The 17,787-nt window shown below is 42.1% G+C and overlaps 1 protein-coding gene across 2 annotated transcripts; it reads right to left on the bottom strand.

The window, feature by feature from the left end:
• Positions 1 to 3,055: 3,055 nt before the first annotated feature.
• On the bottom strand, positions 3,056 to 13,237 carry slc16a6b (solute carrier family 16 member 6b). Of its 2 annotated transcripts, none has more exons than XM_031292613.2 (6): positions 13,144 to 13,237; positions 7,810 to 8,057; positions 6,832 to 6,975; positions 5,355 to 5,483; positions 3,796 to 4,698; positions 3,056 to 3,499 (listed from the first exon to the last, which is right to left on the bottom strand). In XM_031292613.2, exons 2-6 carry the CDS (start codon positions 8,039 to 8,041, stop codon positions 3,225 to 3,227), a joined length of 1,683 nt encoding a protein of 560 aa, XP_031148473.1. In that variant the 5' UTR covers positions 8,042 to 8,057; positions 13,144 to 13,237; the 3' UTR covers positions 3,056 to 3,224. The 2 variants fall into 2 exon arrangements, with proteins under 2 accessions (XP_031148473.1, XP_031148472.1); XM_031292612.2 differs by lacking the exon at positions 13,144 to 13,237 and adding an exon at positions 11,507 to 11,817.
• Positions 13,238 to 17,787: the final 4,550 nt, after the last annotated feature.

The following is a 17,787-nucleotide window of genomic DNA, read 5'->3' on the forward strand; positions in this document are numbered from 1 at the left end:
CAGCCTCAGCAAAAGGACACCCAGCTCACCTTCTGATGCCTGGAAGTGAAGTATATATATATATATATATATATATATATATATATATATATGTACAAGTTACGTATTTACTTTTGGCCTAGGTGGCTTCTCATAGAGACAGGCCTACTACTCAGTTCAGTTCAGCTAAGATAAGCTTTACATTGTTAAATATCTTTTCGGGAATTCTGACGTTCTGATGCTAAAACATGACTTATTGAGGTATAATGTCAACTTTTGACTTACTGAAGTAGGATTAGAAGAGCTTGCGAATGTGTTTGATGTGTTTATTATTACACTTTATTGCCAAAAGTAAGTAGACTCTCCTGTCTTCAGTACTTCTGGTAATAGGCCCATGGTTTTGGATTCACAAATTATGGTGTCAACATACTTTGAGCCAATATATCCCTTTTTGATCATTGTTTTAGATACCGAACATTATTCAGACGAATGTGCTTGTGAATATATGAACATAATATGTGTTGCTGATAGAGAGACTGGCCCTGTGTGTCAGAGACACGTTCAGCCAGCAGAGAACGCTGTTCCACTACTTTTAATGGCATTGAGTGAACGGCTGGGATAGCTTCCATTTACTCAGCAGGGGCCTCATTACAGAAAACCAGCGGTGGAAGAAGTATTCCGATCCTTTACTTGAGTAAAAGTACTAATACCACACTGTAAAAATACTCTGCTACAAGTAAAAGTCCTGCATTGAAAATGTTACTTAAGTAAAAGTATGTAAGTATCTTCAGGGAAATGTTATTAGTATTAAAGATCCAAACAGTTGTGTGTTTAATGGTCTAATCATTTCAGCTGGACTTGTAGGCCGTTATATTGTTGGCTAGTTTCATTTATGATAAAACATCAGATTTTATAAACTACATGTGTTTTGTGTGCAGAAATCTTAATGTGTAAAGTAACTAGTAACTAAAGCTGTCAGATGAATGTAGTGGAGTAAAAAGTTTGTACTTTTTACATTTCTCTCTGAAATGTAGCGGAGTAGAAGTAGAAAGTGGCATGAAAAGAAAAGACAAGTAGGTACAAGTACCCCAACATTTGGACTTAATTACAGTACTGGAGTAAATGTACTTAGTTACATTCCACCACTGGTCAGCATGCATGACCAATAATACTCTTCACACTCAGGTTATGCATTATCATCACCATCAGCAGTTCTGAGTAAGTAAGTACAGTACTGGAGTAATGTACTTAGTTACATTCCACCACTGCAGAAAACTATCCTAACTGCTTAAGTCTTAAGTAATCGTAAATCTTTATGTTAAAGGTCCAATATGTAATATATTTACTGTAATAAATCCCAAAATGACACCAATGCGTCATCAGACATTAAGGAAACATGCTAAGTTGAAATACTATTTTTTTCTGACAACAATGCTAATGCCAGTATTTTCTCCTTTTGAAATTCCCGTTCCATAACGGAACTTCTGTTTGTGTTTTGGCCTGTGTGTTGGTATCAACTGCCCAGTTTGACAGCCAGGCCGGGTTGCCAGATATACCTGTAAAAACGTAGACCCAGCGCGCTACAGCTGTAACATTAGTACAGCCATGAAAGCAGCAAACAAACAGGATTAACGGAGATAGATTCTACCGGACCTAAAAAAAAACGGCATGTTTCTCACAGTTGCGTGACCAGAGACGTAACAACCTGGGTAAATATTGAAGATGTATTTGAAAGATGGAGACAGCTTAGAGCCCAAAAGGACGCCGAATTGGCTAATTACCTCCTGAACAGGTAAGCATTAGCTTCAGGCTAATTGATCACGGCTACAAGGGACGGGCATTTGATGTCATTTCAACATTCGTGTACTCACATTGAATTATATAGTATAGTGAGTACCCGAGTTGGTTACTCGCAAAAACAATTGATACACAGCCAGTAAAGTGAGCCTGACTGGTCCTGGCTAACGCCAGCAAAGTATCCCTTAAAGTGTGTTTTGTCAGTAATGCTACTGTAAATACATTGGGTACAAATCATTTTGACAGTGTGTCAGCTAAGTAGTAGTCAAATGTATTCAAGGTAAATTGGTGTGTGGAAGCAACACACCGTTCATCTGCACACACTGCCCACTTTAAACACTACACCAGACACACAAAAAAATATTTCAGTTTGGAGATTTTATTTAAAAAAAAAAAAAAAAAATACATAATGAAAGCAGTACAGAACAGACAGGGGCCCGCCTGGCACTCAGTTCAATAAAAAAAACTGAGGTTATATCAAAAAAAGTTGCATCATATTTTCATTATCAGTTTAAATAAAGGTTATGCAGTGATCAAGCAAAGGTTTGTGAAGTAAACTTCAAGTTGTGTTGTGGGTGTGGAGACGATCTGAGGCTGCAGGGGGGGTAGTTTCTCTCCTGTTAAATCTGTCCTTCACACCTTTGCATACACACATACTTCGAGGCAACTGGTCATATGGGTCAAGTGGCAGCAGAAAAAAGTGTGGTTGAAGTAGTACTGATAATTTAGAAATGAATATAATTCTGAATTAATGCATGACATAAAAAAATCTGTGGTTGCTGCTGGTATGTACATAAGTTTAAAAATGGTGGTAAAAGTGTTTGGCTCGAGAGGCCACTATGTGGGGATAGCCCCACGCTCACAGTGTCATGTGCCCAGAGTGCAGGAAAACAGAATTACACACACAAAGCCTTTGGCAATGAAAGTGGATCAGCACAGATGTAACGCCAAGTGAGACTGATTGCCCGTTGCCCCGCTGCAATTTAATTGGCTATTTGCCAAGTACTGTTGTGGTCATTTGTTTGTAGTTGGCAGAAGTCGGTATTTCTTTTAAAGATAGAAATTGCGGCCACCTTGAACGGTGTGGATTAGCTTCTACAGCATACATTTGATAGTCTACCTTTTGAAGAAACCCTTGGGATTGAGCACCTCGGCGCCCAGCAGCAGTGATATTGTCATAAACCAAACCACTGGTAAAAAAAATAATCAAACGTAACGTGGAGTGATTCTCTAGGAAAAAAATGGCTAACTGGTAGCTTGTCAGAGAAGATGTTTTTTGGCTTCCCAGTGTGTGTTCGTCGGAGGGGGTGGTACCTGGTCAGGACCAGGCTTTCAGGATCTCAAGCATCTTTCTGAGAGGATTACAGAACATGAAAGCAGCAGGACACACTGGTAAAATTGGGCTTGCTCTGCAGAGAAAACACCGGTACTACATGTTGTAGTCAGTTTCATATTACAGAGGCGTTGTCCTGATCCACAGCATGTCTGACCGGACTGTACTCCAGGGCCAAGTCCACCTCCAAAAAGTCAGCCTGGCCGCTGTCCTGAGACATTTTCTCCTCTTCCTCTTCGCTCCTGCCTGTCTCTTTGTTTCTGCTCTGTCTTTGGCACATGCCAGACTTGGCGGGGCCGACCAGAGCCAGGCAAACGGCGCTGAGGCCCATGCCCGCCGCACAGGAGTAGAAGGCAGCACCGTAGTTCTTGGTGACGTCCACCAACACACCTGGAAGATCAAGACAGCTGTTAGGAAGGTACCACAGAGAGGCTCAAGGATGAGTGCAATCAGAGAGAAGGCAAACCGTAAAAGTAGCAGATAGGGAGGAGGAAATGAGATTTGTGATAACGTTGAATATCCCGAGATAACGATATTACAACTAACACAAATAATCTCTGCCTTTTCAATGTGTCTCAGCCTTCTGCGATGTGTTTATATCTGATCAGTTGATATCTGATGACGATTAAAAAAAAAAAAAAAAAAAAAAGATCTATTGTGCAGCCCTAGTAGCAGAGATATTTTACCTCCAAGGGGTGGCCCTGCCAGCCCAGCAAAGCTCTGGATGAAGACATACACTCCCACAGATGAAGCCATCTTCTGGATGCCCACCACGTCCTCCTCCGCCAGCATGGGGATGTGAGTGGAGCCTACGGTGCCCATGAAGTAGCCATAGAGGGCGCAGCAGACCACCAGGCCCCAGAACTCCCACACTAGAGTGAAGGCCACCAGCACCAGGCACAGCAGAACCACACAGCCCAGCAGCACCGAGATCTTCCTGCACTGGACTCTGTTCAACACCAGCCCGATGGACAAGCGGCCGAAGATCTCGGCCACAGCCATCACAGAGAGCATGTAGGAGGCCATGCTGGGCTCCACGCCCCGGCTCTTGCTCAGCTCGATGATGTAGAGCTGCGGGGCGAAGAAGCCCAGTGTGGCAAACAAGCCGAACAGGGAGTAACAGATAAAGGCCCTGTCTTTAAGCACAGAGAAGTCCAGAAGTTTGGTTCTGGAAGGATGGAGAGGACCTGCCTCATCCATCTCCTTGCCTGGGGTGGGAGGTGTGGACAGAGACGGCTCCCTGCCCTCTTTGTCCTGCACCTCCCACTCCTTCAGAGCCTTGCTTTCAGCTCCTGCAGTCCTTAGATCTCCGTCTGAGGTAGAGAGGGAGGTGACACCCGAGTCCCCTGAACCCTGGGAGACCCCTGAACTGATGGAGGTCCTGGTTTGCTCGTTCTCCAGCTCGTAAGCAGTCTGCAGCTGCTTCAGAGAGAGAGACTCTTTGTCTGATTCACTGTCCTCCTGTGCAGGCTCTGGCTCAATAATGATTGGACGGAGGAGAAGCCCACAGCCAATCACAGAAGCCTGTACGGTGCCGAGGATGACCAGACAGTAGCGCCAGCCAATGTGTTCCTTCAGTATAGTGAAAGCTGTGGACAGAGGACAGCATGGGTTATTATTGTACTACATACTCAAGGTCCACTTACTACTTTGCTCTGGAGTTTTTAACCGCATCTCACTGTTGTCCTCAGTAGATGGGGTTGCTCAGTTGTCATCATGCTACATGACTAGTCAAGCAGTCCGCTAAACCACTACTGGGCGCTGTGGACAGTAGTCCACTACTCTACAGTAGTTAATGTGTACCCTAACACCAAAGCCTGTATATGATGCATTCAACCAGGTGTGGCATCATTATATGTCTGTATTTACTGTGGTTAGGTATCTCTCGCTCTCTGTCTCTCTCTCTCTCTTACTTTCTTATGCAACTTGCCGGTTCAAAGTTAGGACTTACAAGTTAATTTACGGTTAAGAAATAGATTGTATAGCCTATTTACATTTGTATCATGCAAAAGACGTTTTTTTTTTAAAACTTTATACAAAAAAAATTTAAAAACGCAGTGTCCGTCATCGAATCACAAAATGTTTTCATTATCGTTAATTTATCGTTATCGAGGTAAAACGTGCAATTAATCGCGATTTTGCTATTAGGTCATATCGTGCAGCCCTACCAGAGCACGTTTTGTGCGTACGTATGTTGCGTGGACTAGCCAGACCTTCCTCCGCAGCGCTGAAGCTGAACACTCACCTGGAGCAAATGCGAATACGGCGAAGGATTCCCCCGAGGAAGCGACAGAGGTAACGAGGGCCCGGCGTCTGGAGAAGTACTGGGCGAGGATGGTGACGGTGGGAAGGAAGCTGAAGCAGTAGCCGAGGCCTGTTAACAAAGGAGAGAAAGAGGGGACATGACAGCCACTGGCCCAAAGGGTAGGAACACTGCAGTGGCCAGTGGTCTGGGTCAAAGGTCAAGGTGTCAGGTCCCTCCTGTGTCAGAGGTGGCAGGCTGCGTGAGATGACTCAGCTTTGCTACAGTTGCTGCTGAAAGACAAAAGGCCTGTATAGACAAAATAAGAGAGAGGGGAAGGGGGTTCTCCAGTTAGCCGTGGTCCATGTTAGAGGCACACATGATAATCACAGTAGGAGAGCTACTGTAACTAAAACGCATTTCATCATCAGCCTCATCCATCATCTATTACTTTCATTCAGTCCATTTATTCCTTCCTCCCCAGTCATTTCCAGTTTCGTCAATCCTCATCTGAAATGGAAGTTTTAGTGGTTTTTTTTGGGGGGGGACTATTTGAATGCACCAGTTTTTCCTGCTCTGCTCTGGGCTTTTCACGCCTTAGAGAATAAAGACAGCGGAGTAGACCCCACTGCATGGTGTTTAGAAGAGGCTGATCACCTCTCAGTCATTGGACAGTTCTGGAAGAAACAGATTGATTCAGATTTTGTTGTTGAGTCCCTTCAGTTCATTCACTACAGGCTGTTGAACAAGACAAACACGTGTGCAACAGCAATACAGTCATTCTGCATGTCACAATGATACACACAGACAGACAGACAGACAGACAGACAGAGAGACAGACAGACAATTTAATTTATTTAGTGGTTTGTGTGATGTTGCCTAATAACTTTTAGTTTTTTGTTCCCTATACAAATAGATTTATATACTGTTCTTAATATGAATCCATCCTAATATTGTGTTAATGTTCATATTGTATATGTTTATTGTGTTGTGTCTGAATATTCAGGCAAATTATAGGTTAATGCTTTGGCAACATTGTTATTGAAAAAGACAAACAAACACAGATGGATAGATAGATGGATGAATGGATAGATGGATGGATGGATTGATGGATAGACAGACAGACAGACAAGAAGACAGACAAAGATGGATAGACAGACAGACAGATACACCGTCAATCCTCATCTGAAATGGAAGTTTTGTGTTTCTTGGGGGACTATTTGAATGCACCAGTTATGGTGTTTAGAAGAGGCTGATCACCTCTCAGTCATTGGACAGTTCTGGAAGAAACAGATTGATTCCGATTTTGTTGTTGACACTGGAGTCCCCTTAGTTCATTCACTACAGGCTGTTGAACAAGACAAACAGCAACAGCAATACAGTCATTCTGCATGTCACAATGATACAAACAGACAGACAGACAGATAGATGGATAGATGTGAAGTAGGTGAGCTTATGGTGGTCTGACTGTGGTAAGTACCTGAGACAACACCGATGGTGATGTACATCTCGTTGATGGAGTTGGTGAAGGCGGAGCTGATGGTTCCCAGGCTGATGAGGAAGCCTCCCATCATCACCACGCGCCGGCAGCCGAAGCGGTTGCTCAGCATCGTGGACAGGGGGGCTGGGGTGGGGGTGAGAGACGCGACAGTCATCAGTCATAACAATCCTTTCAGGACAGAATGATTAGTGTTATTACTGTGCAGACTGGCTGCAGACTGTACATGGATGGTGTACAGTTAGTAAAACACTTTATTCCTAATTAAGTTAAGGATTATTAGTCCAGTCTTAGCTGGAACTACTGTAGACCTCACTATGTTTATGTGCACAAAATAAACCTGGTTACTCAAAGAACTCAGGTTACAAAGGTTAGTCTATATCCACGACATTCCACTTCCAGGATTGGAAATTCCTCTGGATGTCACTTTTTTCGGATGTCCCATTACCTTCCCTTTTTTTTGCGTTTCTTTGTGTGCGATTTCTGAGGACTATGGTTAACTGCTCCTCAGATCTCTGCAGGGTAAATCCAGACAGCTAGCTAGACTATCTGTCCAATCTGAGTTTTCTGTTACACGACTAAAACTACTTTGAATTGAATTAGCTTGTCGGTTAGGGGGATAAATAACGCTCCAGAGATAGGCTACATTTTTGGCTATTTTTTATTCTTTATTGTGTGTTCATTTTAAATAAAAAGTACATTAATGTAACTGCTTTGGGGTCAGTTCTTAATGTAAACACTGATACTTTTAAGAATGCGAGTTGTTACATTTTTTAAGAGGCTACGGCGTAGGGTCCGTGTCTCCACGTACATGCTTACGTAGCCACGGCGTCGATTTAACACAGATGCATAAATGATCCTTCACATTCTCCGTTTGAAGTCATTGTCGTGCACGTCTGGCACTTTGTAAAAGCCGTACAAAACAAGGAAACACACATGAGTAAAGCTTAAGTGACTTACCAGTGAAGGTAAAGATGAAGACACAGATGGAAATAACCCAGGACACTCGGCTGTTGCTCTCCCCAAACTCTTCCATCAGATCCTGGAGGAAGACCCCCAGGCTCTTGAGGGTCCCATAGGTGCAGACCTCCACGAAGAAGAAGGCCGTGGCCACAGCCCAGCCCCAGCCGCCATCGGGCACCTCTGGGTAAACTTTTGGACCCAAACAACGCTGGGAATGGGGCATCGTCATGGCTACAGCAGGCCACCTGGAGGAAGACACAGAGTTGACATGAGGTGAAGTCCTACTTGATGTTGAATTTGTTGAAGAAGCCCCTATCTAGGGGTGTAGATCGAAACATTGGTTTAATCTTCAACAATCCAATATTATATTAATATATAATATAATATAATACAAAGTGAAAATATCGATTCATGTCGTCATTTTAAGGATGCTCCTTTATTTTGAAATTCCCACTTTATATCTATTTTTTTTATCAAAAAGAGTAGTTTGTTAGTAGTTGTCTGGCTGCTCATCTCAATGATGCGATCGCTGGCAAAGGAGGTTCAATGCATCTTCAAATAGTTTGCTAGACAGTGTTTACTGTTCCTGCTTCAGCTTCCAGACCATTTCTGGAGACTCACAGGGGACTTTGTTTACTGACAACCACCTGACAACTTTACTGCTCCAATCGCCAACACCTATCTGCTCTTGACCACACACTCACTGTGCACTGAACCCTAACCCAATGCTACTCTAATAACAGCATGTTTCCATCCAATCAGTTTTGTGAAAATTATATAAGTAGAAAAACTAAATGGAAGCCACGACTGCAGCGGAACTTTCCCCAGAGCCTATAATATAACCTATAATGAAAATAACTATTAGCTGCAGACCGACACAATCTACTATAATCTGTGTTCACGTTCACTTCTCCCGTTGGAATCAACACACTCAGGACCTGCTGCTAGTCTCCTAAAGAGGCGTGGCCGTGGCGGAGCCCACGATACACAGATACAGGAAACTACTCTGAGTTGGGGCGTCTCGGTTCTAAACCGTCTCTGTTAGAGTAATGGCCAGTTTCCCTGTTTGTAGTGTATTGGGATCTCCACCAGGTGGCAGTGTAACCGGCTATATAATGGTGTCACTCTATTTTAGGCCTATGGATAAGAATCAGAAGTCAGTCTTGTTTCTTATACCCTTTTCCCACCAAAAATGTGTGCATAAATGCAAGTTTTTGAAGAGGAAAATCTGCTAATGATAGATGGACTCCTTTCCCATTTCAAGTAGACGAGTATGCGTTTGATTTAGTTTTTCTGGTGTGTTACGTTGGACGTGACAAACACGCAGGAGAACGGGTGTTAACTTTTCCTGCTACAGCTTACAGTGCACAAAACTGCTAACTCTGCTGTACCGTTCTTATTATACATCCATGTGCTGTATATTCACTTGATATCTAACTCTCCTCTGCTCCAACCGCTCGCCCTGCAAGAAACCAAGCGGGACTCACAAAAACGCGTCTGCTCCCGGATTTCAAAACAGACCATAATGGCGCATAATTTATCCTGAACAGTACAGCGCACTGGCGACTTTGAAAGTCTTGTAGTGGGAACTTAGCTTTAAAGGCTGAGAGACAGTCACCAGCTGGGACCAGGAAGAACAACAATGTGAGCTGATAACTCACACGCAAACACACAAGCTATCTCCACACACACACACACACACACACACACCTGTTTGTACCCAAACACAACACCTCAAACTCTTATCTAAAACCGGATAGGTACCCTCCTTCACCTCAGGCTATCTCCTCCATTATGAAACGATTATGTTATATCCCCCAGACAAAAGGTATAGGCGTATGGCTATAAAATACTGAACTCCGATTTCAGATAGTGATACGATATGTTTACGTCATCCTATGTAAGGAAGAGGCAAAAAAAAAAAGCATTAAAGCTGCAGTGGGTAGAAAGCAAAAAAAAATGGCAGGATTTGAAGTAGAGTGAGAAGTTCTCCCTCTCCCTTCTTTGTCACACAGGCAATGCATGCGCAGAGCAGCCATTAGGAACGCTCTCCCTCTATGAAATGACCTGGGACTATCCCAAGTCTCCCATGACGGCTAGACTTTCTAAAGCCTCTCTATGTATATAATGTATATGACATATTAAGTAACATGTATGTATTGTTTTATTTCATTTGATTCTATTCTAGTTTAAATATTTGTATGTATGTTCTTGAAGGGGCTACTACTTGCGTGTCATTGTGAAACCCTGCGTTGTAAAATGAATGACCCTTGTCACCGTTTCCTCCTAAAATGGATTAGCGCTAATGGCCACTGGCTGAGGGCCCTAAAAGTCAATAGCGCTATAAAGATCTTTCTGCCAATTTCCTTGTATGTGTACACGTACTTGGCCAATGAAGCTGATTCTGACAAGAACAGCACTAATACCAGCTTTTATGATTACATTATTTTCTTTTCTTTTTAGATATGCACCATATAGGCCTATACCACAATTACAATTACATTATTTAAAATAGATTTAGAAGATTTAAATGTTTATATAGCTTTTTTTATACAGTATATGGAAAGGTCACGGAGGAAGGAGTGGGCGTGGCTTAGCCCCTCTTCCTTTTGAAGAATGACAGGAAAGGGGAAACACAACAAAGGTCCGCAGTCGGAATCGACCGCTGCCAATGTTGATACTGTTTTTCACAGCTAGGCATATTTTCCACGGTAGTGTCACATCATCAGAAACGGTGGTGTTTAATAAACATATATGTTTATTCAGCACGTTTGTTTTGTCCATATGTTCTCGTGCTGTGTTCCCCAAGTGGTAGGCCAGGTCTCAGCTGCTACAATGAGTTTTTTATTACATTGTTTTGCCTGGCTAGAATGTCAAACTCCGCCTATGGTCTTAACATGATCTTATCTCTGTAGTAGGAGACTTTTCTTGGCATCAAATGAGTCACTGTACAGCTGAGAATTACAAACGAACAAATGAATATTTTGAACGCACTTCCTTTGCGGTTGTCTGTGTTTGAATACATGTTCTCAGCAAGTGACTTGTTTTAAGAACATTTTAGACCGCAGTGCAGTGGAGGAGGGATGATGTCATGATGGGGAACACGTAGGCAGCAAGTAGGCTGCAGCTCGGGCGCCTTTGTAGCTCACCGGTTAGAGCACGCGCCCATATAGGTCTACAGAGGCGCAGTCCTCGACGCAGCGGCCGCAGGTTCGATCCCACCGGCGGCCCTTTGCTGCATGTCATTCGTCCTCTCTCTTCCCTTTCGTGTCTAAGCTGTCTTGTCACAAATAAAGGCCTAAACATAAAAAAAAAAACCTAAACTAACACTGAACTCTTAAATTAAAAAAAAGAGTAGGCTAGGCTAACTTTGCAGCTCCACACACGGCTGGATGAACACATGAAAAGTAGCTACATTTACATAGCCCATTTGGTTGTTTTCAGGTGAAATTGTCTACGTGTCTGTCTGGCGGTAGGCTAATAGCTTACAATTGGTTGACTGATGTGTCACCGCTCGTTATTCTCAAACACCAGAAAACGACATAGCGTGGTTTTCATCTTTTCATCCGGAGTGCCGTTTCTAATAAAGAGGAACAGCTTTGGCTGCTGCCGCGGTGCTCCACGGTGAGCGGAGCGGAGCGGAGGCTCGGCAGCATCACACAGCTCGAGTTGCCAGGTTGACGTAATTACTTACCGGCAGTTGACTAGAGAGGTTGGAAAAGCAGCCTTCTCGTGTAACAAAGCCAGGTTTTTTTTTTTTTTTTTTATCTCCTCGTCATGTCATTGTCTCTCTATGATGTGACGTTATATTGCCAAGCAATACTTTACGTAGATATTCTTTCTTTTAAAAATGGTAGCCTAATATGTAAGCTAGCCTACTCCTCCTGCTAGGCTAAATAAAATAGTCAAATAGTAAAGCCGAAATTGCTTTATCTATCACGACTGCAGCAGCCGCATCTTTTGTCTGTAGTGAATCAGTTCCTGTCTGTTTTGGCAGGTCTTTACTGGCTCGAGCCGGTATTCAAACGCGGCTGCGCAACTCCCATGAACGCGCAGGGCGTCCGAACAGACTGTAAACTGTAGACTGTGACGCACACACACACACACACACACACACACACACACACACACACACACACACACACACACACACACACACACACACACAAGTGCGTTTCACTATCTTTGTGGGGACCCGTCATTGACATAATGCATTCCCTAGCCCCTTACCCTAACCTTAACCATCCCAACTAAATGCCTAACCTTAACCCTTACCCTCACCCTAACCATAACCTAATTCTAACCCTAATCCTAAAACCAAGTCTTAACCCTCAAACAGACCTTTAAACTTGTGGGGTCCAGCATTTTGGCCCCAGAAAGCTGTCCTGACCCCACAAGTATACTGGACTCCCGGTTTTTGGACCCCGCGAATATAGTTAAACAAGAACACACACACACACACACACACACACACACACACACACACACACACACACACACACAACTGGAATAAACCTGTTCATCCTCGCGCCCGGTATACACGTGCGCTTTGTAGCACTCTAAACACATTAACCACTGTGATATGCAGTAGCCTATATTAACTGTGGTAACAATATAGCATGTGATGGGAATAATATATCATGAACAACATTTTCGCATGGGAAGGCTACCTTTACGCATTTTGTTTTCGGACATGGAATGCAGCTTCAGCTGGTGCGTGCCCTTATTTTTATTTTTTTTAGAGTTCATGCGCGTGCTACAAAGTGCACGTGTATACCGGGCGCGGGGATCAACAGGTTCATTCCAGTTGAGACTTTATTCCCTGTGTGTGTGTGTGTGTGTGTTGACTTCCTCTTGTACTAGAACATAGTACAGTATGTGAAAATGTGGAAGGACTGAAGAGGGACACAGAAGAGGGAGATATTTTTTTCTCTTCATGCGTGTCAGAATTTACATGTAAGTTTAAAGGAAGTTTTGGGCCAAGACTAGTTGGGCTACCTTTGCCAAACGTTTTGACAACATGGTTGCCCTGTAAGTCACACCATTAATTAAAGGGAAATTTGAACACAACATAAGCTAAAATCACCTTTTCATAGACACACACAATAGAGCTCCCTGGTTAAGCTTTGTCCACAAACAGCTAACGTGCAGATGGGATAACTAAATGAAATGAAATGGAATTTGACCAAACGGGTGTGAGAATCTCATTCTAAAACGTCCTGACCTTTTCATTTCAATACAATCTTTCCTAAGCACATTTTTAGGAGTGTTGATAAATGTCATGACAAATTTAGCCTGCACTTATTTCTGTATAATTTATAAATGACTCACCTGTTTCTCAGCTGTGTCTGATCCTCTGCTTTATGTTGAGTGTTCAGAAGTGCCCTGACCTTAAATACTTTTCAGTTTGTGACAAGGCCAGGGGTGTGTCTAAAGGGTGGCCAGACAAGTTCCTGCCCTGAAATCTGATTGGACCACCCAGGTGCCGCCTCAAAATCAAGTGTCATTATTAGTTAAGAAGCGGTTGGCCTGCATCTTCTCCATCAGTCCTGGAGACTGACACAGCTATGAAAAAATTCATTTCAGCCTTTAAATTTCATTTCCAAATGGGTCTCTACTAATGTGAGCATTTTGCGATTTCAATTCAAAATGTAACAGTGTTTCATGTACCATTCCAACACTGACATGCTGATGTTAAAACAAATATTTTGTCATAATCTGGCTGTTTAATGTGTGATGATCATTGTAGAGAGGTGTTAAAGCTCCACGTCCTTTTCCTATGTATTCTTGATAAGGGCAGGATGTCAACTTTCATTGGTTGTTGCTGAAAGAGTAAAACGTTTAAAATAATTTCTCGTGATCTGCAGTGTGTGGACTAGAGGGTGAGTCCAGTACTGGAGTCAATTTCACTGTTGGTAACGTGATAGGGAAGGAATAAAGCATAGAAAACAACGGGAGCGGGCGGGAGCGGGACGGAGAACTGTGTGTTTTGAGTGTGAGAAGATCTCAGTTAGGAACTAGAAAATGCATTTCCTGCGGAAAATGCGTGGGAATGCTGAGTAGCTGAATTGCTAAAGCTAAACTGAGGAGAGAGGAGAGAAAGAGAGGAGAGGAAAAAGAGAGAGCCAAAATAAAACATGAATAGCTGAATTGTTGAAAAGCTAAACTGGTTGAATAGCTTAAATCAGTAAGAAGAAGTTGAAGTAGTGAGAATAGTTGAAAAAGTGGAAATCGTTTTAATATGAATTTCATTAAAAAGTTAAAAGCTTATGCTAAACTGAACTGTTGGCTTCAAAAGTTGAATAATGACAAAAGACGTAGAACATTGTGAGGTCTGAGTATATTTTCTAACCGATAATCACTCACAAATGCAGAAATATGAAACAAATAGTACGAAAAATCTTAAAGCTCAAATGCACTACACTGCTAAAAAATCAGGAAAATTGTTAGAGTTGGAAGCTAAACTGCATTACCCAAGTGAAGAGCTAAAATACATTGTTAGAAAAGCTTGAAGCTGAACTGTAATACTGTCAAAGATGAAAGTTGAAATGAATTACCTAAAACGGCGGAAAGAAGAAATACTTTGTATTATTATCAGACACTGCATAGAACGAAAAAGCATCAATCTAGCTGATATAAGATGTGAAATATATTAGGTAAAAAGAATGGGGCTGAACAAAAGGAAAGAGAGGACAGAGAGAAGGAGAGAAGAGAGGAGAGGAAAAAGAGAGAGCCAAAATAAAACATAAATAGCTGAATTGTTGAAAAGCTAAACTGGTTGAATAGCTTAAATCCGTAAGAATAAGTTGAAGTAGTGAGAATAGTTGAAAAAGTAAAGCTTTTTCACAAAAACTGTAAAAGATATCAAACTGAAAAGCCAAAGCCTAATACCTGAATATTTTGTGAACATTTTAAAGTTTGTTTGGCGTCTGTAGGTGAAAGTATGGAGGGGCTGAAAATTTTGGGAGCGGAAGAAGATTTGAAGGATTTGAAGCATGCTCTCATTGACTTCAATGTTAAAAAAAGTCATAAAAAGCTTAATATTTTAAAAAGTATAAATAGTAGAAAAAAAGTTGAAGAAGTCCCATCATTAGCTGAAAGAGCTGAACATTTTAAAAGTTGAATGGTTTTAATAGCTGAATGTATGCAGAAGTTACAGAGAGCCAAAAAACGTACGGAAGAGGGAATAAGAATAAAGAAAGAACAGAATAACAATAGTTGGAATGCTGGAGAAACAGAAACAGACAGACAGAGACAGGGAGAAACAGAGACAGAGACAGACAGAGAGAGACAGAGAGAGAGACAGACAGAGAGAGACAGAGACAGACAGACAGAGACAGACAGAGAGAGACAGAGAGAGAGAGAGAGAGAGACAGAGACAGACAGACAGAGAGAGAGACAGACAGAGAGAGAGAGACAGACAGAGAGAGACAGAGAGAGAGACAGACAGACAGAGAGACAGACAGAGAGAGACAGAGACAGACAAAGAGAGACAGAGACAGTCAGACAGAAGTGGAACACTAAAGATATAGACTAATGTTCATATTACTGCCTGTAGTATTCAATTCAACTGTCTGTGAAAGGGTTGTCATGGTAACGTATGACCAGTGAAAACACCCTTTGAAGTCTGTGATGAGATCTCTTTGATCTTTAATCAGGTTAACGACCGTGTCACCTGCTGAAACTGTCAGCTGTGCCCCACTGGAGCTATTCAAAGACACAGAGCAAGCTCTCAAATAAAGCCTCACACTGCTAAAACGATAAGGGCTATCGGTGAAATGATGTAATCGTGACCACCACAAGGCCTTTGTGAACGTATTCATGTAAAATTTATGTTGATAAACTTAAAAATGTGGGCATATCAGCGATTTAAAAAAAGTGGTTCGCTCTGCGTTTCGCTGGGAAATGTGGAGGACATTTAACATGGCCGTGAATGGAGGGAGATGTGGAACTCTTGTCATTTGGAAGCTCATCGAGCCAAAAGTATAAGGCATATCGCATAAGTGAGCACATTGGCTGAAACTAGACAAAAATACCTACGTTTTGATATATAAATTGTGTATGACAAGTAGATATTGTGGGCGTGAGAGCAATTTATAGAGAGGGGACAAAGATATTTTTTCTAAGGTGCTGCACTCTAGCGATGACATCATCCACTCTGACAGACGCCACACACACTCACTAGAAACGCAGAAAAATCCTGAAATGATCACTAAACTTAAACAGCTTTTTCACAAAAACTGTAAAAGATATCAAACTGAAAAGATATAGCCTAATACCTGAATATTTTGTGAACATTTTAAAGTTTGTTTGGCGTCTGTAGGAGAAAGTATGAAGGAGCTGAACATTTTGGGAGCAGAAGAAGATTTGAAGGATTTGAAGCATGCTCTCATTGACTTCAATGTTAAAAAAAAGTCATAAAAAGCTTAATATTTTAAAAAGTATAAATAGTAGAAAAAAGTCGAAGAAGTCCCATCATTAGCTGAAAGAGCTGAACATTTTAAAAGTTGAATGGTTTTAATAGCTGAAAGTATGCAGAAGTTACGGAGAGCCAAAAAACGTACGGAATAAGAATACATACAGATATGGAACGCACACAAAATAAAGAACAGAATAACAATAGTTGGAATGCTGCTGAACAGCATTCCCACTAATTACGTAATGAAATCGCCTAAGCCTGCAGGTAATGCATGTATAGTGTAGCCTAAATTTCCGAGGCAACCTCAGTGATTTGACCGCGATTAACCAAACGCACACACACGCGATATCAACTGGCTAGTTATCCTCCAGACAGCGACGGACAACGTCTCTTTTTCTTTCTCTCTTTTCCACCGGGTGGCGCGCTAGCCTGCTCGCGGTGTGAAGCGCGTGTCCGCGACAGAGTCTGATAACTTTAGACAACATAGGGAACGAAACGGGAGCGGGACGAGATTCGGGAGTCTTTCTCTCGGGATTATGCAGGACAGGATTTTTTTTTGGGGGGGGGGCAGTCACGTGATCGGGATGTGATGGGAGTATTTTCGTGGGCTCGGGATGGGAGCGACAATTGATTCCCGTGTCACCCTCTAGTGTGGACCCACCTTTCTTACTTTTTACTTCGTTTTTTTTTTTTCTCCTGTTCATACACTTTAATTTCAGTCCGTCCAGTTTTTTTTCACGCGAGAATCTGAAGTATCAAGACTCCTCTAACTGAAGGCCAAACCAAGTTTGTTATTTCTTGTATTGAGGTCATTGGGAGGCTTTGCCTTCCTATTTAAGATAACTATGTGTACTCTAACTATCAACTTCACAATGACATTTTGACTATCTCCTCATACTTCTTAAATTTGAAACCTCCTTAGCTCACAATATCTTTGACTTTGTGTTGAACTTGTTTCCGTGCCCATAGTGCCTTGTTTTTTGTCAGCCTTTACTTTTCAGATTCCAATAAAATAAAAAATTAAAAACTGTTTTGTCCCACAAATGACATTTCACTATATTATATGAGATTTGTCTCAGCGATCACATTTAAGTCCTTGGAGTGGCGTGTGAAAAAAATAATCAAACAACAATGTTGGACAAAATTGAAACTATCGGAGACTTGCCCAACGCCCCAGAGACCGGGGTTTCATTCTTCTACTATTTACTTTGAACTTAAGATTGTTTTCTTGTTCTCTTCTCCTCTCCACCCCTGGGATCTTTTGTCTTTGTCTTCTCTCGGCAGTACGCTGTCCCTCAGGGTGTGAGGTTCCAGCTGGTTGTTGTGTTTTCTTTCATACTCATGAGTTATGTAATAGGCAACCACAATGCTGTGCCGATAAAGGAAATACAAAGTGAGGAGGCTAGCTACAGAACAATAACCTGCGATATTTGCTGTACACCCTCTTTTGTTTTCAGGGCTAATTGAAGTAGTTTGAAGTCTGCAAAAAGCAGAAATGAAAACATGTAGGGCTGCAGTCGAATAGTAAAGTCACCTTTTATGTCTTTTCCTAACCA

The sequence above is a fragment of the Sander lucioperca genome, chromosome 2, assembly GCF_008315115.2.
Source record: "Sander lucioperca isolate FBNREF2018 chromosome 2, SLUC_FBN_1.2, whole genome shotgun sequence".
NCBI classification, from domain to species: Eukaryota; Metazoa; Chordata; class Actinopteri; order Perciformes; family Percidae; genus Sander; species Sander lucioperca.